At 45.6% G+C, this 13,183-nt stretch overlaps 1 protein-coding gene across 2 annotated transcripts in view; it reads left to right on the plus strand.

Annotated features, from left to right (window-relative positions):
- LOC132394255 (zinc finger protein 239-like) overlaps positions 1 to 3,446 on the plus strand; it is a 98,455-nt gene extending 95,009 nt beyond the window's left edge. For both annotated transcript variants that reach the window (XM_059970143.1, XM_059970144.1), the window contains one exon: positions 2,153 to 3,446. In XM_059970143.1, the coding sequence (XP_059826126.1) occupies positions 2,617 to 2,994 (378 nt within the window). In that variant the 5' untranslated portion in view covers positions 2,153 to 2,616 and the 3' untranslated portion in view covers positions 2,995 to 3,446. The remainder of the gene's footprint in view (positions 1 to 2,152) is intronic.
- Positions 3,447 to 13,183: the final 9,737 nt, after the last annotated feature.

Consider the following 13,183-nt stretch of genomic DNA (forward strand, 5'->3'; position numbering starts at 1 on the left):
AGGTGAAGGAGACTCCTCAGGGAATGTGCAGTTACGTTAAGAGCAAAAAGATTTCAAGGCAGGAGATAGTCACAGAGTCTATAGAAGTGAGGCAAAGCAGCATTAATTTCATGGATCCTGTACAGATTACGGAGGCGGAGGTGTTTGCTGTCTTAAGGCAAATTACCATGGATAAATCCCCAGGGCCTGACAGGTTGTTCCCTAGGACTCTGCGGAAGACAAGTGCAGAAATTGTCGGGGCCCAAGCACAGATATTTACATCATCCTTAGTGACAGGTGAGGGACTGGAGGATTGGAGATTAGCCAATATTGTTTAGCTGTTCAAGAAAATAAACTAGGAAATTATACGTTGGTGACCTTGACATCAGTAGTGGGGAAGTTATTGGAACATATGTGCAGGAAGTGGATAATTGGTTGGAAGTGGAGGGATTATGGAAAGGTAGCACGGCTTTGTGCATGATGAGTCATGTCTAACCAATCATACAGAGTTTCTCGAGGAAGTTATAGGGAAAGAGGATGAAGGCAAGGCAGTGGATGTTGTCTACATGGACTTTAGCGAGGCACTTGACAAAGTCTCATACGAGAGGTTGGTCAATAAGGTACACACATTCAGCATTCAAGATGAGGTAGTAAATTGGATGAGACACTATTTGGGAGAAGCCAGAGTGTTGTAGCTTTTGGTTGCCTCTCTGACCGGAGGCCTGTCACTAATGGTGACACTGCCATAGGGATCAGTGCTGGATCTGTTGTTGTTTGTCATCTATATCAGTAATCTGGATGATAACATGGTTAGGTGAATCAGCAAATTTGTGGATGAAACCAAGACTGTGGGTTTAGCAGACTGCAAAAAGACTATTTTGGCTTGCAGTGCGATCTGGACCCACTGGAAAAATGGTCTGAGAAATGCAAAATGGAATTTAATGCAGTCAAGTGTGAGGTGTTGCACTTTGGTAGGAACTACCAGGGTGGGTCTTACACAGTGACTGGTTGGGCACGGAGGAGTGTTGTTGAAGAAAGGGATCTGGGAATACAGGTCTATATTTCACTGAAAGTGATGTCACAGTTCGATAGGGATGGAAAGAAAGATTTTGGCACACTGGCCTTCATAAACCAAAGTACTGAGTACAGGAGTTGGATGTTATGTTGACTTTATACGAGACATTGGTGAGGCCTAATTTGGAGTATTGTGTGCAGTTTTGGTCACCAACCTACAGGAAAGATGTAAAAGAGGTTGAAAGAGTTCAGAGAAAATTCGCAAGGATGTTGCCAGGTCTGGAGGACTTGGGTTATCAGGAGAGATTGAACTGGACTGGACTTCATTCCTTGGAACGTAGAAGAGTGACAGGAGATTTGATGGAGGTATACCAAAATTATGAGGCTTATAGATAGGGTAAATGCATGCTGGCTTTTTCCACTGAGATTTGTTGGGACTACAACCAGAGGCCATGGGGTAAGGGTGAAAGGTGAAATGTTAAGGGGAACATTAGGGGAAACTTCTTCACACAGACAGTCATCCTGGTGTAGAATGAACAGGTGGTCCAACTGTGAATGCGAGTTCATACAAGCACATCAACAAAGGCTATTTGTGTGAGTGTGTTTCAGTTAGTGTGGGGCCAGGTACCCATGCAGCTCAGTGGGAACAGGGAATAATACCTATGGATAGAGTTAAACCGAGCCAAGTCACAGATTGGAGATGACAGAAACATAGAAAAAAAGCCTACAGCACAGTGCAGGTTCTTTGGCACACAAAGCTGTGCTGCACATGTCCTTACCTGAGAAATTACCTAAGGTTACGCATTGCCCTCTAATTTTCTGAGCTCCATATACCTGTCCAGGGGTCTCTTAAAAGTCCCTATTGTATCCTCCTCCACCACTGTCACAACAGTCCATTCCACACACTCACCAATCTCTGCATAACAAACTTACCCCTAACATCCCCTCTCTACCTATTCTTATAGAGACAGAACGTCAGAGAATTTGATGGTCATTCCAGATACCATCACTGTGCCCAGTTAGAAAATGATTTCTCTCTCCAAGTTGGGTTGAACTTCACTGTGGCAGTGTGATGCCAGATCACACCTTGGTAACTCAAGTGTTCTCATCTAAAATGTTGTCCTACACCCATTGATGGATTTTGTATATCTTTTTACAGGTTAAAAAATGCCAAGGAATTTGTCTACAGGAATCTCGAACACAACATGCCAGTTTTGCTGTCACTGTCCAGATATTTAAGAAGTGGAGCAAGGGATTCACTTGATCATCCTTCCTGCTCAGACTGTAGGGCAGAATTCATTCAATCATCTCAACTGAAGATATATCAGCAAGTTTACACTGGGCAAGGCCATTCATCTGTTCTGTGGGTGAGAAGGGATTCAGTCGGTCATCCCACCTGTGGACACACCAGTCAGTTCACACTGGGAAGTGGCTGGTCATCTGCTGAATTTCTGGGGAAGGATTCTCTCAGCCATCTGAACTAATGGCTCACCAGTGAGTTCACACTGGTGAGAGGCCATTCACTTGCTGGGACTGTGGGAAGGGATTCACTTGCTCAACTGTCCTACTGAGACACCAGTCAGAGACACTGCTGAGAGGGATTTTACCTGCTCAGATTGTGGGATGAGATTTCCTCACTCTTCCACCTTACAGAGACACCAATCAGTTCACACTGGAGAGAGGCCATTCACTTGCTCAGACTGTGGGAAGGGATTCACTCGATCATCCACCCTATTGGCACACCAGTCAGTTCACACTACAGAGTCGCGGTACACCTGCTCAGAATGTGGGAAAGGATTCACTCGGTCATCCGAACTACTAGCACACCAGTCAGTTCACACTGCAGAGTGGCCATTCACCTGCTCAGAACATGGGAAGGGATTCACTCTGTCATCGGATCTACTGGCACACCAGCGAGTTCACACTGGGGGGAGGCTGTTCACCTGCTGTGAATGTGGGAAGGGATTCACGCGATCAACTCATCTACTGACACACCAGTGAGTTCATACTAGGTAGAGGCCGATCACCTGCTCAGACATTGGAAAGATATTCTCTTGTCCATCTCCACCAAATATGCATCATTGAGTTCACATTGGGGAGAGGCCGTTCACCTGCTGTGAATGTGAGAAGGGATTCACTCAGTAATCTAATCTTGTGACACACTACCGGGTTCACACTGGGGAGAAAGTTTCAATAAGCTCCATGCTGGATATTTGTCCATCACCATTGCTGAATGCAATTTCGAGTGACTGTCGGTGCTGAACTCTGCAATTATTGCTGCTGCTCACTACACCCAGTTTTGCACCCTGGTCACTGGGCATGGGAGGAGTTTCTTCTGCTCCACATTCACATTTAATGGGACTGGAGTTTAATATTCTGGATCTGAGACAAATAAATCAGTTCTATTTTAAACTCTGTCTCTGGTACTTAGTAAATTTATAACACATCTAATGTACAGTACAGATTCAACTCAGGCCAGCTGGACCCTGCCAGTGATTCAGTTCCATAACAGTCCATTTACATCCCCCCTGTTCATCTTTCGCTCTCCCTGTGGTGATGAGTTCCAAACAGTCACCACTCTGTGGGTGAAGAGGTTTCCCTTGAATTTTCTGCAGACTGAAGAAGTTGAGCTGACTGCAGTTCTGTCTAAGATGTTCTTTGCCCCCTCAAATCTCTGGGCTGAGGAAGAATGACGTTAGGAGTTAACCTTCTTATTCAGGGTACATTTCCACATTAATGGTCATTTTCCCTGCTTCTAAGGGTTGTTGAAAACACCCCTGTCCTCCAAAGACTGAAAGCAGAATGGGAAACCATCAGTTGGATGTTCAACGGAGCAGGGTCAGACACCAGAGGCAGGTCTGCCCAGGGCAGAGTTTGGGGCTCTGGACGATGGGCAGGGTAAGAATGTATGATGCGGAGAAGGGAATCAGCAGTTGGGAGTGGCAACAAATGACAGAGTAGCAACATTTGGAAGCTGATTGACAGAGAAAATATTTCGATTGTCTGACTGATGACACAAACAATACCTGTTGTGAGGTGCAGCACTGGTCGAGGAACATGTGTGTGTTGGGAATGGTTTTATCTATTGAGAGAGTTGTGCCTGCTCGTTTATCCATTAATACTATATTTGTATGGTTATGGATTGTCCTATCTCTAATAATCTATTGATTATCATATAATTTGTAGGATTTTGATTCTAACACTTGATCAGGCTTGAATTTATGGCACCTGTATGAAGTTATAGTGGTCATGAGTGTAAAGCAAGATGTTGGTGAAGGGTATTTGCCACTTGATTGTAACTTTGTAAGTAATCAGATTGAGTTAAATTGCTGCAGGATCCCAGAATGTGTTGGATTGTGTCTGGTTTCTCTCAGCACTTTCTACATTTATCACCTTGGTTGATAGTCTTTTATGTATTTTTCATAATTTTTGTGTCAATCACCCTGTCCTGTATTTCCACAAGGGATCTCTTTTTCTGTGAAGGCATCTCCCACTTTGAGTCGGACATTTGATGCTTCATTGACAAACATCACGTCTGATCAGATCATTGGGATGTCTCCCATGGAGGGTCATACTCATTCCACTGGTTAACATTTTCATGAAGTGAGGATTCACTTTCCTGAGTTGGCCTCTCATTTAAGTTTTTTTGGTGTGTACTTCATACCACAATTGCATATGCTGACATGGAGTGCTGAATCCTGCTTAATTTTGAAGAAAATATACATTTAGGAGTTTTATCTGACTGTTATGTCAGTTTTTATTGTATGTAATACCTCATCCTCCTTCTGTCCTAGGTAATGTTGATCTAAGTTCGCTTTAGTATAAATATTGTTCTCTAAATTTGTCATTTCAGTTGTTTTTATTCTTTGGAAGTTTTCCAGATCAGAATGGAACCAAGGTATTTTTCTTGAAGAAGACATTAACATGGTTATAGTGAAAGTGTTTATTCCTGTTGTTGTGTTTGTTATATTATTGAGCTCTGCTTGGCAGATTTTCTTAAAGCATGTAGTAAATTTTGTCAAAAGATTTCACTATTTGAAACTATTTTCAAATTTCTTGTTTGATGATATTCCAGATACCTGGGTATCAAGTGTCCTGATGACTGGTCTTGGCCTGAAACATTTATTCCCAACCAAGCCTGACTTGCTGAGCTCCTCCAGCACATTCTGTGTATTCCTTAAGATTTCCAGCATCTGCATTGTGTCCCATATACTTGTATGTTTCTCAAAAGGATAGAGTTTGATAGATTCTTCAGTGGTCAGGGCATGAAAGGATACAGGGAGAACGGAGGAGATTGGGGCTGAGAGGAAAATTAGATTAGCCATGGTGAAATGGTGGAACAGACTCGATGGGCCAAATAACCAAATCCTGCTCCTACATCTTATGTTCTTGTGTTTCATATTCATCTCTCTTCTTCTGCTCTTACTCTGACATCACCTTCCCCCCCCCAAAAAAAAATGCCAATAATTGAAGAGAATTGGAAAAAATGAGTATAACTTGTATTACTAAGGAAATAATGTGCTTTGGAAGCTGATAGGCCTGAAGGTAGATAAGATTCCTGGACCAGCTGCGAGCACCCCAGTGTTCAGAAAGGGGTGGTTGAAGAGGTTGTGAAGGCACACAGAACACTCTGCAGCCTTATCCTTCTATACCCTTTGCATCCATGAACCCACCCAAACTTCTCTTAAATGTTGAAATCGATCCTGCCACTTGCTGTAGCATCTCAATCCATATTCTCTCTACCTTTGTGTGCAGAATTCCTCCCCACCCCATGTTTCTCTTAAAGAATGGGTAATGAGCTTTCAAGAATCAGTAGATTTGGGAATGGTTCTGGCAGACTAAAAATTTGTAAATGTCACTCCATTCTTCAAGCAGGGAAAGAGGCAAAAGAAAGGAAACGATAGGCCAGTTAGTCTCATCTCAGTGGTTGGAGTCCATTCAGGGTGATTTTTCGGGGTACATCGCGTTGCATGATAAAATAAGTCTTAGTCAGCATGGTTTCCTTCAGGGGAAATCCTGTTTGAGAAATCCATTGTAATTCTTTGATGAAATAACAGGATAGACAAAGGAGAGACAGTGGATGTCGTTTGCTTGGATTTTCAGATGGTTTTTAACAAGATCTTGCATATGAAGCTGCTGAACAAGATCACACCTCGTGTATTACAGGAAAGACACTACCATCGATCAAAGATTGGTTTACTGGCAGGAGACAAAGAGCCAGAACAATGCAAGCCTATTCTGTTTGCTCTACACGTACAAACAAGCTGGATGAACTCAGCAGGTCGGGCAGCATCCGTGGAAAAAAGCCGTCAACGTTTCCGGCCGAGACCCTTCGTCAGGACGGAAGAAGGAAGGGGCAGGGGCCCTATAAAGAAGGTGGGGGGGAGGGTGGAAGGTGCCAGATGAAAACCAATCAGAGGAGAGATCAAGGGGTGGGGAAGGGGATAGGCAGGAGAGGTGAAGGAGGAATGGAAGGGGAAGGCACTATGGGTAGTAGAAGAAGGCAGAATCATGAGAGAAGTGATAGGCAGCTAGAAGAGGAGGCAGGGTGACAGTAGGATGGGGGAAGGGAGAGGGAGGGAATTACTGGAAGTTGGAGAATTTGATGTTCATACCAAGGGGCTGGAGACTACTCAGATGGTATATGAGGCGTTGTTCCTCCAACCAAAGTTTGGCCTCATCATGGCAGTAGAGGAGGCCATGTATGGACATAAACAAATGGGAATGTGAAGCAGAGTTGAAGTGGGTGGCAACCAGGAGATCCTGTCTGTTGTTGCGGACGGAGCGGAGGTGCTCAACGAAGCAGTCCCCCAATCTGTGTCGGGTCTCGCCGATGTAGAGGAGGCTGCACCTGGAGCACTGTCTGCAATAGATGACCCCAACAGACTCACAAGTGAAGTGTTGCCTCACCTGGAAGGACTGTTTGGGGTCCTGAATGGTGCTAAGAGAGGAGGTGTAGGGATAGGTGTAGCACTTATGCTTGCAGGGATAAGTACCAGGTGGGAAATCTGTGGGGAGGGATGTGTGGACCAGGCAGTCGCGGAGGGAATGATCCCTGCGAAAAGCAGAGGGGGGTAAATGGGAAAGATGTGCTTAGTATTGATTAGTTTTTCACCTGGCACCTTCCACCCTGCCCCCATCTTCTTTATAGGGCCCCTGCCCCCTCCTTTTTCAGTCCTGACGAAGGGTCCTGGGATGAAGCGTTGACTGCTCATTTCAATGGATGCTGCCCGACCTTCTGAGTTCATCCAGCTTGTTTGTACGTGTTGATTTGACCACAGCATCTGCAGTGTACTTTGTGTTTGCTATTCTGTTTGCTGCCAGTATCTGACGGTGTCCCGCTGAGGTCAGTATTGAGAGCGCTTCTTTTCATGTTAGATAGCGATGATTGGTTGAGAGAATTGATGGCCTGGTGACCAACTTTGCAATGAAGGCAGGTGTTGGGCAGATAGCTTAGAGTAAAGGACTCGGACAGGTTTTGAAAACAGGCAGTGAAGAGGGGACTATGGTCTACAGTCAGGGCCTCAGGTTCACTCAGTGTAATGTTGCATGAACACTATTAGCAAAGCATTCTAATACCATAAGGGTTTCATTTTGTTACAGACATTACTATGTTGATACTATAAGTAAATTACATTTCCACAGTGGTGGTGAAGTGTCACAACACCTCTCGTTATCTCGAAATCCCTTTCAATCCCCTACACCACTCCCCATTTCTGTAAAACCCGCCAACCCCTACAGCACTCGCTATCTCTGCAAAACCCTCCACCATCCGCCCTGGTGCACTCAGCCAACAGCTGACCCGAGAAATTCACTGCCGGTGGCAGATGGCAGGGCTCATCAAAACACCTTCACACTTTCTGTTTGTAAACTTACCGATCTGCGTGGTTATCTTGACTAAACCTCTTCCCACATTGTCTCCTGTAAAAAAAAAGCTATTTCCTTTTCTCTGTTCCTTTGTTCCCACCATATCTGATCACCTGATATCATCTGATCTCCGGGACACCAGAGATGGTCTCCTCCTTCACAGAATGGTTTTCCCTTCCTCCGCCATTGATGCTGATCTCAGACCAATCAGTTCTATTTCCTGAAAATCCACCCTCACTCCATCTTACAATCACCTAAACATTGACAGAGTTCCTCTTGTTCTCACCTGCACCCCCATGATCCTCCACATCCAAGGCATCATCCTCCTCAACTTCTCTCAAATCCAACAACCAAACACACCTTTATCCCACACCACCCCTCCCCCCACCAACACTGCTTTCCAGAGGTTTCTCTGTCCATTCGTCTCTCCCCATTAATCCCTTTCTTGGAACATATCCTTGCAAGCGAGGAAAGTGCTACATCTTCCTATTTACTTCCTCCCTCAGCTCCATTCAGGATCACAAACAGCCCATCGAGGTCAGGCAACACTTCACCTGCGGGTCAGTCGGTTCACCTACTGCATCCGGCGTTCCCAGTGCAGCCTCCCATACATTAATGAGACCCGATGTAGACTGGGAGACTGCTTTATCAAGCACATTAATTCCCTCCGCAATGAACTGTATTTCCCTATGATCAACCATTTAAAATCCACTCTTCATCCCAATTTTGACATGCCGGTCCGTTGTTCTACTGACAAGATGAGACCATCCTCTGGTTGGAAGATCAACACCTTATATTGCATTTGAGTCACCCCGCTTGACATCATGAGCATTGATCTCTTTAACTTCCACCTTAACCTTCCCTTTTCCCTCTCTCATTCTGTCCTCCCACCCCGCTTCTCCTCCACTGCCTCATATTTCTCTCTGGTGCCTGCTCTCCTGTCCTTTCTTCCATGCTGTCAGATTCCTACTATTCATCCCATTGCCTTTTCCAAGCAATTGGGAAAGGAGTGACAACACACACAAAATGCTGGTGGAACACAGCAGGCCAGGCAGCATCTATAGGGAGAAGCGCTGTTGACGTTTCAGGCAGAGAGCCTTCGTCAGGACTAACCTTAAGGAAAGATAGTAAGAGATCTGAAAGTAGTGGGATGCCCCTCCTCCCCTTTTTAACCCATCCCTGACATATTTAGTTGTTTGCCTGTTCTCCATCTCCCTCTGGTGTTCCCCCACCCCCCCTTTCTTTCTCCTGAGGCCTCCTGTCCCATGATCCTTTCCCTTCTCCAGCTCTGTATTATTTTCGCCAATCACCTTTCCAGCTCTTAGCTTCATCCCACCCCCTCCGCTCTTCTCCTATCATTTCGCATTTCCCCTTCCCCCCACTACTTTCGAATCTCTTACTATCTTTCCTTTCGGTTAGTCCTGACGAAGGGTCTCGGCCCGAAACGTCGACAGCGCTTCTCCCTATAGATGCTGCCTGACCTGCTGTGTTCCACCAGCATTTTGTGTGTGTTGTTGTTTGAATTTCCAGCATCTGCAGATTGCCTCGTGTGAGAACGAGTGAGCTTGTCGGCGTATTTGCCGATTTGGTATTGAATGTTCCCAGAACCTGTCTAGTTTTCTCAGATCGAAAAGTATCTGGCGGTGACGAGGGCGGGAATATGGTGGAAAACTGAAAATAATAGGTAGGATGAGCTTAAGGATTGGCAGGAGTGGAGGTGGCGGGCTGCGGGTGTCGGAGAGTCAGGTCCTGTGCTGTGTTTCTCTCGGGCTCAAAACCAGTTTTACTCTTCCCGCTGCCACGTTCTCTGATGATCATTGGTTCTGTAGAGTCAAGATCGAAAACATTGCGGCCGCCTCCGAGAAGAGCTTAGATATGTATTTTGTTAATTAGTTGAATAATTGACATGAACGGATATTTCGGTGCGCGGATGAGCTGCTCTCTGAACTTGGACTGAGCTACCCCATAAATAAACGTGTTTGTGCAGCAACTTAATATCATCAACATGTATCCGTTGCGTTGAAAATTGTATACAGGATCGCTGTAATTATTCGGATCCAGTCCGGCGATGGTGTTATGAAGGAATTCGGCAACACTCACCGACCACAGGGTGATGAAGCTGCCGGAGATGGTGAGGAGTAAGATCACAGACCTCCTCCTGCTGTCCATCTCCGGGTCACTGCGATTCTCCGCCTTGCTCTGACCCTTCAGCCCCTTACGGACACGACTAGTCACTAAAATGTGTCTGACTGTCAGAGCGTTGAACAACGGTATTAACACGAACGGGAGTAACGGCGTTAGAAAGGTAGAATGCCAGATATATCCCAGCCACACGGGATCCGTATAGTAGCCTGATATTTCAATGCAGTCCCAGGGTATATTGTCAATGACTTTCACAGACTATATATAAAGAAGACGGGCACATTATTAAAGCAGAGCAGAACGCCGATTGTTGTCAGAAACAGAGGTGCAGTTTTCCCGGTGCAATATTTCATATTCCGCTTCTGGCAACAAATGGTGACAAACCGATCAAATGTAAAAGTGACAGTGAACCAGACAGAACTGTTAGTGGCTGCCTCTACCAGGGCAGAGATCACACTGTGCTCGGGGCTGATGTCCAGGAAAGTCCCGGGGATGTAATAATAACTGAGCCACCAGAATATCATCGCAAACACGATGGTCAGTAGATCCGTCGCTCCAGATTACTGCGGCCTTATCCTAAATGCTCCGGCGCTCATTGATCCTGAGCGGAGTGTCGCCTGTAACTTACCCCGTCTGACCTGTATCGGACCCCGCTGTGTCGACTCTGAATTCCCTCTTCAGATATCAGGGCGTGGAAGCAAAAACGCACCGACCCTTATTTAATTTTTCCAAACTCCCGAAACTCTCCAGATCTCATTTTCAGGATATAAATGCACATTTTTTGTCAATAAAAGACTTGGGAATGTTGAATTTGGTCCCTCAGCCAAAGAGTTGACACAGTTTGGGAACAACATGGCCCCGAGCACCGGTTTCTACAACACCGACTGGGACATCCTGCAGGCCCGGGAATGGTCTGCTTAATTTAAACACACAGACATTAGGAACAGGATCAGGCATCTCGGCCCCTCTAGCATGTCCCGTCATTCAATAAGACACGGGCCCTCAACACCACTCACCTCCCACTTGCAGCTCAACAGTCTGCCGGTGTTTTCCCCCAATGTGGTGAATCCCTGTGCTCGCCACCACCGTGGGCACAGAGAGAAATCGAAATAAATCAAAAAGTGGGACATTCACTTTGAGCTTGTTTCACTTTGACGGGGTGATCGGACCCAAGCGGGATATGTCAGCGGGGCAACGCCCTCTCAGCTGGTCCGCCTCCGCTATTGGACGTAAACAGTGATTGACATCACCTCGGGCCAATGACTATAGCGCAGCGGAGGTGGGAGTTGGAGGGGTCTCGTGGTCGGTAGCTCTGTTTCAGAGCGAGCATAGCAGCGCGTGTGTGACCTCAGGTATGCACAAGGGGAAACCATGTGCGATGTCAGGCGTGTAGGGGTGCGCTTGAATTTCAAAATCACCTTAATGGGCGTGTTACGGATTCAGCAACAATAAATATATAAGTGAGGCAGGGTTTTGTATAATAAATAAGACATTTATTAAACACTGAAAAACAAACCCCCAAAAGTAAACAAATCACTAACGTAACCAGAAATCAGCTGCTGTGCGGCAGCTTAAACAGTTCTTAAAGGTATAAAGCAAAAACAGTTCTTAAAGCAATGTTGCAAAAACAGTTCTTCAAAGCAGTACTGCAAAAGTTCAAAATGCTTACAGACCATTAAAGGAGAGACTTTTTAAGACGATTTAAATTCTCTTTCACGTCGTGTTGTTGCGGTTCCCAGTCGAACTATACTTTTCCCGGAGAATTTACGAAGATGAAAATGAAATGGCTTAAAGGCACTGACCTTTCCTTTACAAAACTATACCCAACCCTTTCTGCTATTATTGCAGGGGTTAACACGGCCACAGCCAACGAATTCCTTCCGAATGAGGATCGAACAAGGTTGAACCTGTTTCACCATCGAAATCGACTTTCCTCGATCTTTTAGCTCCCGAACTCCGATCTTCACTCTCCACTGATTTTTAACTGGCAGTATTATAAAGAAACTGCCAGAAATGACCTTTTAAACTTTAGGCATTAAATATAACTCCACCTTTCAACCAAATTGCGTCATAATATTGGACCACGCAGTGGCATGGAATCAAAATGGCAAATCCAGCCACGAACTGCCCCTCCTCACAGGGAGGGTTCCTCCTTTTATACCCTGTAAAAAAACCTGTCACATGACCTCTACTGGTGGGAAAATGACGTCACTCCACCATCACAAGACTATTACCTTATGTCTAGTAAAGCTTCAACACCACTGTCACGTGACAAGTACAAGCTACCCACGGGTACATAGCAGGGCGTTTCTTATGATTTCAATGGGACAACAATATTAATCATGAGTTTCATCACTGAATCCAGTGTTGTGTGATGTAAAGTCCCCTGTTATGTGTCCAACTGTGCCGTGTTGTTGGTGGAGTGGGCAGCGAGGTGTTTGTCTCGATTCGGGTCACAACACCAGAATTGCCAGCAGGGTCCACACACAGTGTATTAGTCACTTCTCGTCCTTGCAGTCTTTGTCTCCTGATAAACTCAACCCTCTGACAACGTGGACCATCCATACCCCTTCCACTTTAAAGTCAGTTATTCCTTCGGACAGCTGATTACAGTGCGGTATTATCTCTGCTGGTCATTAACATTCGCCTAGATTAGTTTGGATGGCTTTGATGTGGAGTTTGGGGGTATCACAGTGACAGGGCCATGAGGCTGAACTCTCTTCCTTGTCCAAACAGTCTTTCCAGCTGAAGGAGCAATTCACCATTTACTTCCTCTGACCTTTCACTTCCTCTCTCACCTGCTTTTCACTTCTCCCGGGGACCACTCCTCCATCCCTTTCTTCTGTTGTCTAATCTCACAGAAACATAGAAAACCTACAGCACAACACAGGCCCTTCGGTCCTCAAAGTTGTGCTGAACATGTTCCTACCTTAGAAATTACTAGGCTTACCCATAGCCCTCTATATTAGTAATTTCCATGTACCTATCTAAAAGTCTCTTAAAAGACCCTGGCATATCCTCCTCCACCACCTTTGCCAGAAGGCCATACCATGCACTCACCACTCTGAGTAAACAAACTTACCTCGCCATCTCCTCTGTACCTACTCCCCAGCACCTTAAACCTGTGCCCTCTTGTGGCAACCATTTCAGCCCTGGGAAAAAAGCCTCTGACTCTCTACAG

The sequence above is a fragment of the Hypanus sabinus genome, chromosome 5 (genome assembly GCF_030144855.1).
Source record: "Hypanus sabinus isolate sHypSab1 chromosome 5, sHypSab1.hap1, whole genome shotgun sequence".
Classification (NCBI taxonomy): domain Eukaryota; kingdom Metazoa; phylum Chordata; class Chondrichthyes; order Myliobatiformes; family Dasyatidae; genus Hypanus; species Hypanus sabinus.